Genomic DNA, 19,547 nt, shown 5'->3' on the forward strand with positions numbered 1-19,547 from the left:
TAAATATATTGATATTTATTTTTCTGTCTGACTCCAAAAGCTACCAGACTGCCTTTCTCTGGCAAACAATAGCTCTGGTAATTGGTTTAAATGTTTAAAACAACTTTATGTTTACAACTTCCTGACAAGCAAATAATGAATGTCCACCCTAAGTAGGATGATTTGTTTTAGGGTGGATGCTTTAAATGTACAAGGCGATGACCATGGTTCGCATCTTGTCTCCTTCCAACAATCAAACTAGTTTAAACCGGGACAGTCAAACTAAAAACGCAATGTAGTTTCATTCATTGTGAATGCTGTACAACTGCTTATTGATTGTATGAAACCGTATGAAACATAAAATGAGCTGTAGAATCCTTCCTCACAATAATGAAAACTGCTGTGCAGCATTTTGACATCAGAAATAAAGTCACATGCGTGGATCTGGACTTTCTTCATCGTATTTTCAATACATTTTTCCAAGTATCTGTTCAATATTTACCTTTTTAAACTAATGTCAAACTATATCAGTTAAAATGTGTGTCCAGCTATCGAGTTGAAAACCCTGAACCTTAACCATGATGAATGGGTTCAGAAAAGACTCAGAATAGCATAAGTGAAACATAAGCGTTGCAATTAATTCACTATATTTTTCTGCTTTATCTTCTCACACATCACAATGTCTGTTAATTATAATCCAAGTAAAAAGTCTTGTCAGTTTAAGGGTTAAGATTTAATTGGAGGTGTGCCACTTTAGATTTTTCCCGAAAATGTCGTAACAGACAAACAACAAAGTTTGTAAGAATGCAAACGCTCGGGATACTTTAGCTTGACCCCATTTGACGATAGATAATTACTTAACAGTTATTTAAATGAAAAGCTGATGCTAACTGAGATTATTACTTTCAGCCTGCTGTGTAGCCCAAATGTGATGTGGTTTATTCCTTTGTGTTGAGCCAAAAGACTCAATAAAATATCCAATAAACAAGTAAAAATACATCAATCAGTCTCACTGTTTCATATATATCTTGTGTTGTACGATAATATAAGTGCTTATCCTTCAAGACGAGGGTGAGGGGCTGCAAACGTGTGTTCTGGGTGTTCAGGCCGAGACGGTGACACACTTGGAAAGGGAAGTGACAAACTAGCATGAGCCGCCAGCTCACAGATGTCAAAGTCTTCCTCAGTGGATTGCGCCGTTAAATCAAAGTTATTACCCAGAGCCAACCTGGACTACCAGAACTAGAATAGAAGGTCTGACGAGGCTGGTTTTTGGTGAAAGTCTGAGAACGAGGTGAGAACACGTGGAGTGGAAGAATAGTGCAGACCAGACTGTGAAAACAGCGTCTAGCCAAATGGAGCTCCAGGGGTTGGGGGTTCGACTTCTTTATGAAGTGTTCATGCATCTGGTATTATGAATCATTATTCATGAGCAATAGGCTATTTTGAAGTGTTGGTGTTCCCTTACATGGTGGAAAGTCTTCTTTCTAATGTTTAGAAGCGTTGTTGTGTCTTCAGAGCTCTGCCCAACTCAACTTACTGTTGACTCGTCTTTCCTCCCCTGAGATTCAGTTTTAAAAATACTGTTTAGTCAGTGCATCAGTGTGTGGATATGTGGCCGCACAGCTGCACGCACAAACTCAAGCTCTGCAGCATGTTTGTGTTTGTGTGTGTGTGGGAGTGTTTGTGCGATGCGCAGTCAGGCGGTTCTCAGCTGGACTCAGGAATGTTGCAGGATCTGACAGAGACGTGAAAGCGCTGCGTTAAAGGACCATTCAAATTATTTGAAAAATAATGTTATCTTCAATGACCTTTTTTTTATCAAACAGATGGAGGAAAAGTATTTAGATTCTAAGAAAAAAGAAAACCTTGTATCATATAAAAATGCTCTTTTACAATAGAGGTACTACTTTCAAAAGGTAACATAATTACATCTAAATTAGTAAGAAAGAATCATAGTATTACTTTTGCAGAATGCTTTTTTTACAATGAGTTAAAAAAATATATATATATATGTATATATATGTGTATATATATTTTTAGATATATATATTATATATTATATATATATATATATATAATATGTATATATATACATATTGGATCCTACTTGTCAATGCTTTATAACTATTTGTGAGATTGAATTCTACTGAATGTTTATACTTTATACTTCTAATTCATTTCAGAGTAAATTAAACAAATGAAAACATACATATGAATAAAGTATCGTGCAACTCCGACTTGTGCTTGAACACAATACTTTGTATTCAGTTGTTCTCCATCACTGTTCTAAGATCGGCCTTATACTTCTGCTGTGTCAACTGAAGAGGAGGGAGAGGGATTTGTTTTCCCCTAGATGAATGTGTTGAGTCAATGTGCTGATCAGGAAAGAATCTGCTATTGTTGGTTTCAAGCAATTAAAGTATCTTTGAAGTGGCAGGCAATAACTTTCCATTGGAACATGTGCTCACTAAGTGTCTAACTTCAGCGGGGCTTTTCTGCTCATTGTGTACGTCCTGATCTTTGTATCGACCGTATTTACGACCCTGACTTCACGCCCAGATTAGTCCATTAGAAAAAACATAAATGCCTCTCGAACCAGCTTTTGAGATCATCTAAAGTGTTGCTGACATTGCCTGTGAGCATCTGTGCTAGAGTGCAGCGCTGTCAACTTTTCCAGTCGGATTTCTCAAAACCCTCAGTTCTGTGTTTGCATAGGAACAGGACCACAGCTGGAAAGTAACTCTGTTAAAGAGTTTTTTTATTTTTAAAGACCCAAACCTGAAATCAATTTAACGGAAATTATATTTGTTCATTTCAGTGTTCCTGGAAGCATTATTTAAAATAGCTTTTGTGTTTTAGAGTTATAAAATATGTATGTGTGTCGAAGAATACTCCCCCCCCCCCCCCTTATTCAAGCATGTGGTATTTAAGTGAGCAGGAAAAAAATAGACTATTTTCACAATATTTTGCTTCAAGTTGAGACATCTCTGTCAGGCCTGTTGACAGTTTCTGTCCGTCAGTGCTTATGGAGCTACCGAGATGAGGAAAGGTCACAATGTCAAGAATGTGTCATTTCCTCACGCGTCTACTGAGCATCATGGGGCTCTAAACACTGCTAGAGCGCATACTCTTTGGGGAGCTGAGAAGAGGCCACTTCACCTCCAACTGGTGAAGAGCTTTGGTGTTTAAACCTGATGGGCTGCACACTTGAGTCAGACACCACAGAAGCCTTCCTCCTTTTTAATTCCCACTGTTTATTGTTCTACAGTTGTACCAGGTCTCCTCAACAGAGACCTGACCTTTACTCCTTAGTTCAGTTACGAGTTGCACACCAAAAAGAACGACAGGTATTCTTGTGAAGTCTTCCAGCTGTGGCCTTAAATAGTGTTCCCTTTTTATTGAGACGGCTCATTGTTCGAGCTCAAAAACACCAACATGGTTTGTGGGACAATGAATTAAAGCAACGAGCATGTGCTTCCTCATAAGTCACCCTGTGCCTATCTGGTCAAGTAAGCACGCTAAATGCATGTCTTTGGAAAATGCTGATGTGATCATTGCAATTCATTTGACTTATGAGGCGGTATTAACAAAAGAACACACGTCCTGTAAAAGCAGACAACAAGCGCGAGTCGTGACATCGGAGTAGCAAGCGCATGTTTGGGGCAGGGATGTGGTTTCACAGCGTATACATCTCTTCCTTCCAAATATGAAGAAAAAACATTACCACATTAATGACAGCCTGTACTTGGTGGATGGCGCTTTCCCAAAACCCCAAAATCCTGTATCCCTCATGTAACCATGGTAGAAAAAAATGTCCACGCATTGATTTTGGGTTGAGTTATTTCCCTCGGCGTCATTACCATTCCTGCAGCGATGATGCACCGAGGCTGGCGTTCGACCCCTAATGAGCTCTGGAACATGAGCGTTTGAACAGCTTCTGGTGAAATGCAGGAGGTCCCGATGCAGCCGTCCAAGTCAAAGGCAACAATGGCCCCTTTTCATCAAGGTAGATGTATCCTGACCTGAACCTGTGAACAGTGAACGGCAATAACTGAAGTCATAATCATGATGTTCACAGGTATGAACTATGAAAATGGGCTTACCGTTGGAGCCACTGTGGTGAAAATGACTTCCAGACTCCGTGAGACAAAGTTGGCTTCAGGTGCAATAACATTGAAGCTTACTTCCATGTGAGTCTCTCTTTGAAGTGAGCTGATGGACTGTTGGAACAACATTCCCTTATGTCCTTATCACTGCTGTAAAATGTCACAAATCATTTTTTATATATATACCCTTAATATACCCCAAATCACTTGTACTCGCCCCTAAAAGAAATAAACAAATAACGATAGCAATGCCAAATGACATAAAAAAATAAACTCAAGACTGAAAATAGTAGTTTATCAAACAATCTCACCACAGGGCCAACTTCTGTCCTGCAGCGTTATGATATCACACCATTTTCCTCAGCGGGGGTTTGCCCAGTCGTCATGTAATTGTACGTTATATTTAAAATCAATACGACTTTATTAATCCCTGCAAGGCCAACATTAATCTGGTGATGAATTGAATGCAGCAGGCATGTTGTGTTTCAATTTTCTAAAGTTTCAAGGTTTTATTTGCCACTTGTGCCGAGACCAACAGTATAGACCCGTTGGAAATCTACTGCAGGGCTCTCCCAGTCAACAGTTTAGAAATAACACTATAATAAGAAAGAAACTATACAAAATATAAAATAAAACACGATGCAGAAGGTGGTAATATGTACAAGAACAAGAAAGGTGTTTCATAGTATATTGCAGGATGTTAGTTTTTATAGAACTAACAGATGAAATCATTTGACATTTGAGCTGAATCACTTTAAAGTTCTTGATGAGCGCAAAAGTCCAAATGTCTTTTCAGGCTGTGCTGCTAAGACCACCAAATTGTAGAGAGCCAGAACATTATTTTTGAACAAGGCATTACTGTTTTGGAGAATTTTTGATTAATCGTCAACTCTTGTCTGCTGCTGTTGTTTGGACCTGATCAGTTGAATGGTGGTTGCAGTGATGAACAGAGTCTTTAGTGTCTTAGAGAATGTGTTCTGCAATAAATTAATAAATAGTATCGAATGCAAAATGCTACAACAGTATTCTCAATAAAGTCTACTAACCTGATACAAGGACAATTTCTAAATACACAGCTTTTTGTGACTTATTTGGATCATGAACTTGACCTAGAAATCCATAATTCTTTAGTTGTTGACCTCGAAGTCCAAGCGGGAGGTTGTCCAGTCTGCTTTTGCTATTAAGAGGTGTCATGTGTCTTTCCTTTTGTGGGACCACTGAAGGGGGAAACGTTCCTTTGCCCGCTGCTTTCCTTGTGATGTTCACTTGGACTGCAACTGTATTTATTTAAAGCTTTTCCAGTAATGAGATTAGTTTATAACTTGCCAGGGAATGCTTGAATCAGTCAAGTTTAGGAAATTCGAAGTGAAATAGCTTTAAAAAATATATATATCCAAATAACCATGTAAAAAAATAAGTAGTCTTATTTAACTCTACAGCTGGATGTAATCAACTGTACTATTATAGCTGTTCTCCGTATTACTGTAAATGCTGATATTTACAGGTTAGGGTCAACGGGTTTAATATTGTAAAACTGTATGTGGTTTCTAATTCATATCCAATGTAGAAAATTCCCCATGGCCAGATAGAGAATGCATTGTCATATTATTACAACTTAACATATGTTAACATGCACCTGAGCCATCGAGACATTGAGCCTTGTGACCGTGACAGCGTTGAGATGATGAAATAATGATGCATTTAATCTACATGTATTTCACGATAAACAGACACACATCACAAGACATAGCGTAAAAACCCAACGGGACTTTTATGGAGATCGTCAATTATGAATAAAACGCCCCGTTTCTTTTTCGTGCACGTAGATTTCTCATCTCTGACATACATGTGAATTCTGTCTCCCTTTGGGTCTTTTACACCCTCCGTCAGACCTGAAGTAAACACGCCAGATGGCTTTATATTCACCATCACATCAAGTCATCTAAAACCCTTAAGTGACATTTATAAGACCACAATGACCCCACACAGGAAACCCACCGCGAAGTCAAGTGCTGAACCGACTCCTCACAAAGACGAGGTCATGTGAAAAGAATGTCCAGAACTCCCATCACGCCACTTTCATGCGGAAAATCTAAATCTCATGACGACAACATTCCTCTGATTTACCTTTTTATGCTCTCGGGAAATTAAATAGCTGTGTCCTCACGATCCCAAATGAAAGCATATTGAATGAAATGATGCAAAATAAATGATTCTAGAACTACGGTCGACTTGATCAAGGTGCTAAACGTAGCACAATAGCATAACTATCGCCTCACTCGTCCTCCTTCATGACATGTACATTTCTGTTAAATCGGTAAAGTACAACTATTGGATACACTGACACATAATTGTGGTCATGTACCCTCAGTGCTCAGAGGATGAGTCCCACCTTGGTGATGCACTGACTTTCCTCTCGCGCAACCATGAGGTTGACATTTGTTGTTATCTATAATTATTGGTTGAAATCGTCAATATATATTTCAGTAGTAATTGCGAGACACTGTGTAAAGGTTTTTCTGATCAACTCAAAATAAAGTGAACATCAGGGATCCAACTAATATATATAAAAAACATGATTAAAACTTAAAGACTAAGGCTAATTGAACTCCAAGTTAAAAGTTTAGTTTAGTGCTAATTTGAAAATATTAGCACTAAACTAAAAATGCGAGATATTAAACCTGCTAAACATCAGCTTTTTAGCAATGTTATTGTGAACTGCCACCAACAATGGTTCAGATATGTTGTTATGCAATATACATGCCGAGATATGTGTGCTTCCTCATATTTGGATAATGCTAAATCATTTTGTGGCAGCTATGGGGGTGGAGTCGCCAATTTGGCCTCAGCTGCTGGCTGGTTGGTAATCAGTCAGCTGCTCTGGCTGATTGGCAATTAATCAGCAGCCGACGCTGCTCTCAAAAAAGTGCAGCAGAGCTAGAGTTTGGATAGAGTGAGCAGTGGCGCCGTTGTGCGGTCTGCTGGAAAATAAAGTATGTTGCCAAGTATCTCAAGTGTCTGGTAATCTCTGGTGCTTTGGGGGGAAACCCACAGGTGACGGCCATGGAACCGTTACACTGGAGCCCAACGTGGGGCTCCATTGTGACAGGATTCCTGCTGTCACCTGTGGGTTTCCCCCCAAAGCACCAAGGATTCTCCAACACCAACGAGGTTCTGTTCGATATCATCTTTATGTAATTCACACTCGAGCACAGCAGACCGCACGACGGCGCCTCTGCTCACTCTCCTCCAAACTCCAGCTCTGATGCACTTTTATATGAGCAGCGTCGGCTGCTGACCAATTGCCAATCAGCCAGAGCAGCTGACTAATTACCAACCAGCCAGCAGCCGAGGCCAAATTGGCGACTCCACCCCCACAGCTGCCACCATTTTCATCGGAGATATGGTCTCATCTTGAGGATCCGCCTGGCAGGAGATGACTGGGTTTACTGGGTGAGACTGTGTGGAACTGTTTATGAAGAGGAGGTCTAGTGCGGATGGACACAATTAAACATGCTGAGTTAAACTTCCTTGGATAAATAAAGATTTAAACCCTTCTAGTTCAGCACCTGTGTTTTGTGTGTCATATAACTGAGGCTTTGTGTAAAAGCACACTTTAATATTCATATATTCAGTGAAATTAACTGTTGTATTTTGTGTCTCTGCAGGTTATTAGTGGGAGCTCCGTATGAAATGAACGGCCCCTACCAGACAGGGGATATTTATAAATGTTCACTGAGCCGACGAACTAATGGCAACGGCTGTTCCAAGCTCAACTTAGGTATAGTATCATAAAACAGCACTACATTTTTCACCAGAGAATCACAAGAAACACTACACCCAGTAACACAAATGATAACTGTGTGTGCATGTACAAGTGCCTATGGCTGCATGTTGTTCTGCGTGTGTCTCAGTACACATCATGGTGGCATATGTGAGACCGACGTGTGGGTACCATACCAATCATTCCACATTTTACAGTGTTTTTTAATAGTTTATAGACAATTCCACGTGTGTGTTATACCACATATCTCACCGCACGTTTCTTCATACTTCCAGTTGCACATGTGCTGTGCTGGTTAGGAAAGGCACACCAAAACGTTTAGCTCTGAGGATGTAGACGATGCTTTGGCTGCCCAGACAATAACAAACTAAAGTCCCAGATGGTGGACTTTCTGTTTGGTCCCTGAAGGACAGTGCATGTATTTATGAATATATGATCTGCGCATCCACGATTGTCTCAGTGACATTCATTTTCCCTCAAGGAAGGATATCTCTGACCAACGTATCAGAACGGAAGGACAAGATGCGGTTGGGAATGACGCTCACATCGAACCCCAAAGACAACAGCTTTGTGGTTAGTTGAAACCCCTTTGGATATATCTTCTTGAGATACGACATACAGTGACGGTCTGTTACTGCAGAAGCTTTGGAGTATGTAAGAAAGCGTTTAATAAAATAGCAATGGTCAGAACGGGGGGAGGGAAGAAATCCCACAAGATTGTCTTTTGATTACACGGTTGTCGTACTGCAGCTCTGCCGACGGAGGTTCTCTGAGAACATGACCTAACGTTCTGTAATATGCTGACGTTTCAGGCCTGTGGGCCGCTATGGTCCTACGAGTGCGGCAGCTCTTACTACAGCACTGGCATATGCTCCAGAGTCAACGCCAGCTTTAAGTTCTCCAGGACCATCGCGCCTGCCTTTCAGAGTAAGTTTCCTGTTTGACGAACATTCGAGGAAAGTTCTTCGTCACAGCAGCGGGTTATTTTCCCTTATTTATGAATATATGTTTCCTCCACATGTGCTCTCATGATTGATTCTTTAAATGCATTTCAGGATGTGAGACCTATATGGACATAGTGATCGTTCTGGATGGCTCAAACTCCATCTACCCCTGGTATGAAGTGCAGGCTTTTCTCATCAACATTCTTCAGAAGTTCTATATTGGACCAGGTCAAATACAGGTGTGTGAGTAGGGGAAGTCGTACGAAAAGAAGAAACGATATATTTTGGTAGTGTTCATGTTGGATACTTAATTTATACAAAAGTATATGTTCATAAAAAGTGTTTTTTTTGTAGGCTACTATAACAGAAGAACATGATATGTAACCCTTAAGTTTAGAGAACCGCAAGAACCGAGAGCAGTTATTAATCGTGACAGATTTTCTTTGCGTCTCATCGGACAGGTCGGAGTTGTTCAGTATGGCGAGAAGGTGGTGCACGAATTCAAACTCAGCGACTACAAATCGGTGGAGGAAGTGGTGAAAAGAGCGCGCAGCATCAACCAACGAGGTGGGGAGGAGACCAACACGGCTCTGGGCATCAACGTCGCGCGGTACAGCATCTCCCTTTTTTTTATGCAACTCTGCACCACTGCGTCACTTTAATTCCTTGATTTGTGTGACTGAACATATTAAATCTGTTCCCGCAGCTCACAAGCTTTCAAACAAGGAGGTCGACGCGGCGCCAAGAAGGTGATGATCGTGATAACGGACGGAGAGTCACATGACTCCCCTGATCTCCAGCAGGCCATCGATGACAGTGAGAAGGATGGCATCACCCGTTATGCCATCGCTGTGAGTCTGCTGGACCTATTTGCCATTTACCTGCTTTAGATGGCTTACAGTGTAAGCCATCACCAATGGTTCTCAACCTGTTTTGAGTTCTGTACCACCTGTGAAATATTTGTTTCAGTCGAGTACCCCCTGACCAATGCAAAGCATTTTGGGTTAACAATAAAAAGTAATACGCAGCATTTTGCATATAATATATACAATTCAGTTTAGAAACTACCATATACACTTATATTTTATTGAATATTTATTAAATAACTATTTTCAAAGGCTTGTTTAATGGATGCTCATTTAAAATATATTCAAACCAATCTCACGTACCCCCTAGAGGGCCGCCATGTACCCCCAGGGGTTCACGTACCCCCATTTGAGAACCACTGGCTTACACTGTAGGAGCTTTAACTTAGTTTTTTCGAAGGCTAACACATTTCCAGTGCTGCATAAAAAAACCGTATTAACATTAATGAGCTAATGGAGTTCAGTGAGGAATTGAGCCAAAAACACTCACACACCTGGAAAGATTGAAATACTGTAAAAGCAAAAGTGGAAGTGCAGTTAAATGTGTAAATGATCTGCTCCAAACCAAATGCTCCTTTGGTTTGAGCCACTGCTGGTGCAGCCGGTGGCACACTTGATTCCATCCGCTGAAGTCATGTGGTTGAAAACCAACTGGTGACAGCACTGGCATTGATATAGAAACACCCAAATCCTCTGAAACCTTCTCAAAGAGCATTGTTACCCCGCTATAGGACCATTCAAGTTCTGAGATATTGCTTCATCTTATCTCCACAGGTACTTGGCTACTACAACCGGCGTGGAATCAACCCTGAGGCCTTCCTCAGTGAGATCAAGCACATCGCCAGCGACCCGGATGACAAGCACTTCTTCAATGTGACGGACGAGTCGGCGCTGAAGGACATTGTGGACGCACTTGGAGAACGCATCTTCAGTTTGGAAGGTTTGTGAAAAATTTGATTCGAGCTTTGTTGTATTCATCTCTGCAACATTTTTGTTCCTAATAAGTGTATTCCTTTAAAAAAAAAAAAAATGTGTTCAGTGTTACAGTGCAAGTTCTTTGGACTAAGCATGATAGAAACCACAAATATTTGCATGCAAGCTCAAGATTACTCACGTTAACCAAAGGATGTGATGTTTTTCTGTGGAACGATGCAACCTTACACAGAGTATCTGAGATGATTCTTTGGTAATGTGAGAAAGCCATGAAGCATTATTCAATTTGACAGAAACGGGCTGTACAACAATTATTATTTTAGGGTATTACGTTATTTATCAAGCAAACATTGACCAGTCGCAGTTTATGAAATGGAAGGATTTTTCTGCTTTTATCTGATTTCTTACATTTTAAACGTAATCATTTGTCTTTCGGACTGCTGGTTGGCTGTAAACAAGTTGAAGAATAATGTCCATATATTGTATACAAATGAATGGGATTCAGAGATTAATCAGCCATAAACATAATAATTTTTGCTGTGAGAATGTTTAAACAAAGTCTTTTATAATGAGTACCTGAAAAAAATCTCTGATTATGAATCGTCCACATTGAAACTGCAATGGCTCTTCCAAGGTTTTAAGTGTGGTTTGTAACTTACATTTCTGAGCTGCTGCAGCAAATCAGAACCGTAAAAGACTGACTTGTTTACACAGGAACCAGTAAGAATGGGACAGCGTTTGGCCTCCAGATGTCTCAGGCTGGATTTTCTGCACACAACGTCGAGGTGAGTCTGACTTTTGTAGAACAGCACACATTGTCTCAATTTCTGGCGCTTCATAACTCCTCCCCACAGCTGGCCATTTGTCACTTTCCTGTCCCCCCCCCGTGAGGTGCATGCATGCATGCTGTGTGGCCCCAAAGGTTTAGGTCATCCTGATTTAGGAGCTCCAGACAGGAGAGACAGGCCTTTTTCCACTTCAACCGTGTGGTGATGGGTAATAAGACACCACTTGTTCCCGAGGGAAACACACTGCTGAGAAGCTGAGCCGAGATGGAAACAGATCTGCTGCGGCATTGGGTCGGTTTTTGATTGTATCTGAAGGCAGATAGTCGTAGGTGTGCCGGCTTTAAATTATGACGCAACTGGAGGAAGAGACACATCTCCTCTACTTTAACTGCTGTTCATACCAATTCATGTATTTCCATTCCTCTCTTTCTGGCTCCGTCTAGACGGGTGTTGATGCAACTACATTAATTTTCCAGTTCCCCTTCACAGTGTGAAATTCAGTCTACAAGGCAATTCCAGAGATGCTCAACAGCACCGACCTGAGTGTTGAGAGTAGGATAAGTTGTTGAAAAGAATTTCGGGCCTTCTAAAAAAGCCCAGATGGTTTTGCTGGATGTGGCATGTGCCAACTCTGAAGGCTGATGATGTCATATTCATCAGCATACATTGTTTATCCGTCATCTGTTTGTTTCAACATCTCAAGGCTCTGTGATTATTTGGTTCACGGATTCCTGTTTTTAACACAATGCAGAATATACTGTGCATCACATGTGTGTTGAGCTGGTATAAAGTATACAGTATATCCTCTATACACTTCTATATATTTATGTACAACCACAACTATCTGGCCCCCTTCCAAGAAGAGTCGACATCCGGACCACAGTACATGGAACTGCAGTTGAAACAGGTCACAGGTTTATTGGGTTTCATTCATATGACATGGAGACCAATTTGACCAAAACAGACAACCACATTGGCGTAAAGCTGCTGTCAAGAGAGTGACGTAGTGCGAGCGTGGTGAGCACGCAATTCCATCACTCAGGAAGGAATCGCAAGCCTTCCAGCATCTGCCCAAACACTGGAAAATGTGTTGTCGGCATATCGTGTGAGGTAAAGAAGAAAAAAAAGAAAAACATCGCTCATTAAGCAGAGCAACCCTGTAATTACAGTGTCAGTGATACATTGGAACCGTGGAAGCTCGAAAATCCCTCCTCGTGTCTGCAGTTAATTGCACACTGATCAGGATTCAGCAGGATAATGATCATTTAAAGCAAACTGACTTTCTTTGCACACTGTGGTTTGTGATTGCGTAGAAATGTTCCATTGTAGCTTTGGTGACTGCTGATGACGTAAAGCTGTCGTGAGTTCATTCCCAGTGTTATAGTCTTTTTACCTTCCTGGAGAGACAACGTCTTCATTCAAGTTTTCATTCACTTTTGTATTGCTCTGCTCACAATTTATTTGGCTATATGAGAAGATAGATCAGTGGAAGATTTGTCACGACTGTGGAATATGATTTTCTCGGTTTTTAATACCTTTGTGTTTGGGACTGACAATAATTTAAAGACTATTTTTAAGAACTGGGATGGAAATATTTCCCAAGTTGTTTCCGACATTTTATAGGCTAAACAATTCATCTTAAAATAGACCAACGGTTAATCAATAATGAAACTATTAGTTTGTTGCAGTCCTATAACTGGCTGGGACCTTCTTGTCCTTTGCTGATGTTAGCTTGCATGCTAGTAAGCCATGCTAATGTCCTGACTAGCCAAGCTGCCGTTGATTTCGACTGAAATTGTAAAAGTTGTGGCTAACCTCTCTGTTACTGCGCTATCTTTCATTCCCAAACGAGCACAAGACCCCATGGTTGTGATTGTGCATTTGATAAAAGACTAAATCGGTCCTGAAAAAGTAACTTGTATGTTATGTGTGAACTGGGAGGGATCGATAATGTTTCTCAAATGGGGAAAAACGGATTCACGATGTTAAATACAAAGCTGAGTACGTATTGTTAAATTATGGGTATGAGAATACGTTCTATGAGGTAGCACACATTCCAAAGTCATACATTCTTGTCAGGATCACTTAATACATAACATATTTATATACATACAAAACAATTTTTGGACATTTCGCTATTCTCAAGTTGTCCAAAATCCCACCTGAGTTAGACCGAGTCAAAACCACAAAGCACTAGGATGTTTTTATGTTCTTCATAATCCAAAGAAAAGAAAGTGTGGTACACAGTGTCTTCATATTGGAATGGGCCAGATTTCTCCTGTGTGGAATCTGAGCGAACAAAAAAAGCCCATTGAGAAGGACCTTTGGTTTCTTTACACATCAACTTGTTGAAGCAACATCTGCATCTGAAAGTGATCTGATGTACTGCGAGAAATAGAAAGAGGGATACAATTCATTTAACGTCCTTCATATTCTATTCTAGTATATGTAATTAGAGCCTCCTGAGTGTATATCGTTGTTTTCAAGATTACGTTTCACCACACCGTCTCTGATTCGACTCAAACTATGTATGTGCTGTGCTCCTAAATGGTGGTCACACTTTCTTAAATTCCATAAGAGGATCGTCAACATATATACAGTAATTACCATCTTGCGGGCACGTGCAGTGCAACCGGATCATTCTCTACTACGCCGCAGTTTGAAGTATAACAATGAACAACGACACCTCCCCCGTACAGGACGGGATTCTGGTCGGTGCAGTCGGCGCCTACGATTGGAACGGAGCCGTGCTGAAGGAAACCCGACAGGGGAAGGTGGTCCCTCCCAAGTCCTCCTACACACAGGAGTTCCCCGAGGAGCTCAAAAACCACGGCGCCTACTTGGGTGAGTAACAACCTCAAAAGGATTTTAATGGAGCGGGAACAAATGTGATGGATGTGTCTATAATGTGAAAAGAAATGCAGAGAAAGTGCCATGTTGTAATTGTGATAATGAAGGTTATGCATGAATAATGTTTATAACGTTAGCCTTGAATTTATACTTGCATCGCATGGCCTGGTAAAAAAACATAGAACGGTGGTTTATCATCATCTATATTAGCTGTAACCCATTTCTATTAAATGTACCCATTGCCCTAGTAATTCACATTATATCCAACTCCATCTCACGCCACCACCACAGACCTCTGCTTTCCCAATCTGTGGTTTGCCTCTGAGTTTATCCACCAGGCTGCCAATGGACGCCATTCGAGACTCAATAGTAATATGAGGTGGAAGCATGATGTTGGAAGGGGAGGGGAGGGGTATGAAGATGTGAGATTGAGGTGGAAAAGTATACGGGGAGTGATTGGAATTTTCTAGGGGGGAAAAAGACGAAAAAGAGGAAGAAATCGGAGAAAGCTGAGGAACCAGAACATCCAGTTCTGCGTCACTGAATGAGCTTCAGATCACTGCTCTAAAAATTAAACCTGGAGGTCAGGCCCAATCCCTCTCCGTACACTCAAACACGAGGAACAAAACACAGGGCCTGTCGTCTTTATTAAAATTTGACGATAACGAAATCAACTCAGTTAACTGACAGAACAATGACGAGTCGTATCCTACATGGGTTACTTAGGCCTCTGTATCAACTTACTTCAGAAGGTTGTTGTATGTTAACAGATTTGATGTGTTTTTTCTTTTACATATCCAGGTTATACCGTGACGTCTGTGGTGTCGGCCAAACACGGCCGTCTCCTCGTAGCGGGAGCTCCGCGATTCAACCACACGGGCAAAGTCATCATCTTCACTCTGAAGAACTCGGGCAACCTCACCATCCTGCACTCTCTCAAAGGCCAGCAGGTACGGTGCAACTTACTTAGATTTCAAGTTCAAGATTCAAGATTCAAGATTCAAGATGTTTTATTTGTCACATACACACACAGGGTGTGCAGTGAAATGAAAGTGGCAATGCTCAGCAGGAATGTGCAAGGGCAACAAGTACACACTATTTACAATAAAAAACAACACAATATTTACAGTACAATATTTACACTAAGTGTGTGTGTGTGTGTGTGTGTGTGCCTAAGAGGGGCAGTTGTGTGGGTCTATGTGGGGGTCCTGGTGAGGTCGGAGTTCACAATCCTGATGGCCTGAGGAAAGAAACTCCGTCTCAGTCTCTCTGTTCTTGCAGCGTGACTACGGAGGCGCCTGCCTGACCGCAGCAGCTGAAACAGTCTGTTGTTGGGGTGGTGAGGATCCTTCATGAGTCAGTTCAGTCAGTTCAGTTCAGTCAGTTCAGGAGTCCATCGGTGAGCAACAAGGAATGTCATAAAACGTTGTTGTAAAACTCTTCTTGTTCCGTTATTAAAGAGCAGCGCCGTTATTTATTACGCTTTTACGAGTCTTTTAAGCTTCTTTTTGGATTAATGGGATTATACAGTAACCTCTTACAACTTCTTTTAAAAAGAATTGCTGCGGCGGTTAGGACTTTTGGGTCATTTTTTTATGTCAAGTTCAACCTGGGTGAACTGTGGTGCTGAAAATAAAGGAAGCTATTGTAGTTTATTGGCTCTGCTGCACCATCCACTTGTATTTAACATCCAAACCAGAATCCTAACTGGCAGTGTCGGACACTAATTCAGCCAGATTTTGGCGTAAATCTTCTCTTTTAAAATGTATTCTTTATATTCAACTTCTGAAAGCATTACAATTGTTCCGATCAATGAAAATATATGAAATAAGACACAATGGTTAAATAAATCATGACACGAGGAAAAGATCGATAGCCCAAATTATAACCTCAATAAAATGACTGCTCAACGAGTACACTCCAAACATCATAAACATGACATATGGTGCAAGTCCACTGAATGTGTCATCTCTATTACTATTCAAGTTTAAATTTGGTGCTGGAAATGAATGTTGTTGATGTTTATTTTAAGTCTTTTTAAGTGGAAATGGAATTATCTGTTGGGATGTAATCCCACAGTTTGAGTCAAATTCAGTTTTAAAATAATCATCTGCTCAAAGGGATGTGGCCATGTGTGTTAATGACCGCTACACTCATAGCTGGCACCCCTTCACAGGCTGCGGGCCTGACGGAGTGATCCTGCAGCTGGTTACATTGTCCCATATCAGCAACATCTCATCCAGAAGAGCACATGTTTTTATGCACAAAACTTTCTTGATCTCACAACTCTTGATAGCTTTTTAATAGTACAGATGTTTCTCATCTGAAACGCAATAGATGATGTTCCATCCAGTCCAGTGACTCCGCAAGGCTCTCACAGTCTGAGCATCTACGAAAATCATCACGACTCTTTTGATTTTTACACAGCGCAGACCCCCATTTGCTTTCAATCTTCAAGTTCATGAGCAACTCCAGATCATCCGTAAATCAGCAAACAACACGTGCAACAACAAACAGAGAATATGGTCTGACATCTTGAATGAATGATTTTTGAGGGTTTCAAGCCGAGGAATAATAGACATATACGTCTCTTTCAGATCGGCTCCTACTACGGCAGCGAGATTGCGCCTCTGGATATCGATGGCGACGGCATAACCGACAACCTTCTGGTGGCAGCGCCCATGTTCTTCAGTGGTGGCATGGAGAAGGGGAAGGTCTATATCTACAGATTGACAGAGCTGGTGGGTATAAACTCTAAAAACGTAAACGCGTGCAGGGATTGATCACTTTCTAACACAAACACAGCATTTTGTGAACACCTGTTCAGACTTCAGACATTCCCAGTCATTTCTGCTTCACCGGAGGTGTCCGGTAACATTCTCCAAACCAGACTCCGTTGCATTCCAGCTCCAGAGTTAACACGCTGACATGCTGCAGGCGGACATTTGACACATGACTCGGTGCAGATCAAATGTGCAGGTCAAATGCTGCCATGCCAGTGTGCATGCAGACTTCTAATAGATCTGCAGAATGAACTCAACAGGAAAATATTCTGCCTTCTTCAAAAGCCATTTCCAGCAAGCCATTTGGAGGCGAGACATGTCTTTGATAGAAGGACGTTTCCCGGTGCTCCAGATCCGCTCATTGGAATAATAAACATCTTCAGCTGTATTGGAATCCATGGAACAGGCATGGAGGAGGCATTTAAATATCTGGTCGGGCCCAAACCACATCACAGGTGGCAGGCCAAGCTTAACAGTCAGAAACAAAACACAGGCGGAGAGAAATCACTCTTTGGAAACATCCGTCAACACGGGGACGGCAATAATAATCCTGATGTGGTTGATCCAGGTCGGTTGCTGTCGATACTGCACGGGGATATTGTTCTGGAAAATTATTTAAGGTTGGATACCCTGGCTCAAAAAATGTGTCTGTGTGGTTACAATGAATATTAAAGATCCACATTGGGATTCTGCAGACTTGACTTTATTGGCAATGAGCATATTTGCTACTAACGATTTTGTTGTCATGCTCGCGGCGTGGCTTTATATGGCGATGCTGGTCCAGACTGAAATATTTCAGGATGTGTTATTTATGTCCGCCTGCAGGGCAGAACCTCAGTAGAATGTCTGTGCCTTACTTTAAAAATAATATGAAATGAGAAATGATGAAATGTTGAAGTGGCTATGATCAATATGGTTGCATCCACAGTGGATTATCTTCTGAACCTTGCCTTATTTAATCCCATTTTCATTGTTTCTCCTTCATTTTAACACTATACTGTATGAGTAGGCCGTCTTGCCCAGAAGTGCACGTGTGGTACGGGACAGCAGAACGATACCCAGCTGTTTTTTTGCGCCAAGCCCTCTGACCAAAACTTAAAGGATAATAACTATAATAAGTCCAAAGCGAAATGAAGTTGCCTAAAGTCTGGCAGCTGGTCAAAAATAAAATTCCATTCTATTGCAAAGAGTACTCGTGAGCCGCTGCACGATGGTTGTGACCCTTCGTGGCCTCGGCACAAACCATATGTTTCAAATTTAAACACCGCTGAATATGTTTTCCCAGATTCCTCCATCAATCTTTCTCTTTGTCACACGTGCGCACACATCAGGTAGCCGAGAAGTAAACGCTGCCTTCCTAAATCGTCTCCCTTCCCATTTATTAAACAGGAATAACAAGTGATCTCATCTTTCGTTTGCCGAACCCGAAATTATATCATGGGCTGAAATGCCAAGTGGACCAATGATATGCATGGCCACTGATGGAATGAAGTAGTTGTCTCCATTTTGTCTTTAAAATATAAAAGTCCAACAGCGGTAGTTGCTTTCAAACACATGGATATTTAGCATCTGACTTTACGCTCACTAAGAATACAATTTTACTCTTTTACGACCAAGATTTGTCACTTTTTGGTTGCCAGATGTTTTAGAGGTCGAAAAGGCAGAATTAAAGGATTATGTGGAAAACCCAGAAGCTGATCCAAACTTATTCTTACTTTTTATTATATGAAAGATTAGAAAAATGATCTTGGTTGTCCCGTTTCTCGTGTATAAATTCCAAAGGTGATTTTGAGATAATTGAAACAATAAACCCAGCTGGATTGAGGAGAAAGAGGACAGTAATGTCTTCTTGGGTCTCGTTATGAGACATCGGAGAGATCATTGGAAGAACATCTCAGACCTTGGACTTGAACTCTGCTAGAAGGCATGGATCAGCCCACTAGAGGAGACTTTCATGCTATTTTTTGAAAAATATCTTTTTGGCATATGCTTTCAATTCCAATACATCGTGTGTCCTCCAGAGCTTGTGTCTGTGTATAAATCCATATTATTGAAACAACATGTGTACTGTAAAGAATGTGTGTGTCGTATATGCATCAAAATGTTAGCGTGCAGAGAGATATTGTCTAGGCTTTCCAGTTGCCCGTAACATTAAACCCACCAGATAAATAATTATTTTCAGTAAGGATACATCTTTACATACTTACTTGCATGTATGTACACTTGACTCATATAAAGACTTTTTAGACTATCCTTTACCTTTTATCTGACCGGCTTTATTACCCTTGTCCCTCACTGTTATTTCTTGTTCTGTGTAAATACGATGAGAAAGTTGAAAAAGTCAAATTCCTCGTAACAGCATGCATACTTCAGAATTTTTTACTCAAGATACAGTGACTTACTTGCTGGTCGTAATATTGATTTATTCGCAGGCAGTGAGGTAAATGTAGGCTCTGGATCACGGGGCGTCTTCACTCGAGCTACATCGGCCAAAGTGGCTTTCTTTTGTTT

General features: G+C 41.0%; 1 protein-coding gene across 1 annotated transcript in view; it reads left to right on the forward strand.

The window, feature by feature from the left end:
• Window positions 1-19,547, forward strand: part of itga11a (integrin, alpha 11a) — a 45,916-nt gene that overhangs the window by 9,109 nt on the left and 17,260 nt on the right. The window contains exons 3-13 of the mRNA XM_056412643.1: window positions 7,757-7,869; window positions 8,354-8,445; window positions 8,685-8,799; window positions 8,928-9,055; window positions 9,278-9,426; window positions 9,523-9,667; window positions 10,457-10,622; window positions 11,330-11,400; window positions 14,103-14,247; window positions 15,055-15,203; window positions 16,851-16,994. Coding sequence (XP_056268618.1) covers window positions 7,757-7,869; window positions 8,354-8,445; window positions 8,685-8,799; window positions 8,928-9,055; window positions 9,278-9,426; window positions 9,523-9,667; window positions 10,457-10,622; window positions 11,330-11,400; window positions 14,103-14,247; window positions 15,055-15,203; window positions 16,851-16,994 — 1,417 coding nt within the window. The remainder of the gene's footprint in view (window positions 1-7,756; window positions 7,870-8,353; window positions 8,446-8,684; window positions 8,800-8,927; window positions 9,056-9,277; window positions 9,427-9,522; window positions 9,668-10,456; window positions 10,623-11,329; window positions 11,401-14,102; window positions 14,248-15,054; window positions 15,204-16,850; window positions 16,995-19,547) is intronic.

The sequence above is a fragment of the Pseudoliparis swirei genome, chromosome 4 (genome assembly GCF_029220125.1).
Source record: "Pseudoliparis swirei isolate HS2019 ecotype Mariana Trench chromosome 4, NWPU_hadal_v1, whole genome shotgun sequence".
NCBI classification, from domain to species: Eukaryota; Metazoa; Chordata; class Actinopteri; order Perciformes; family Liparidae; genus Pseudoliparis; species Pseudoliparis swirei.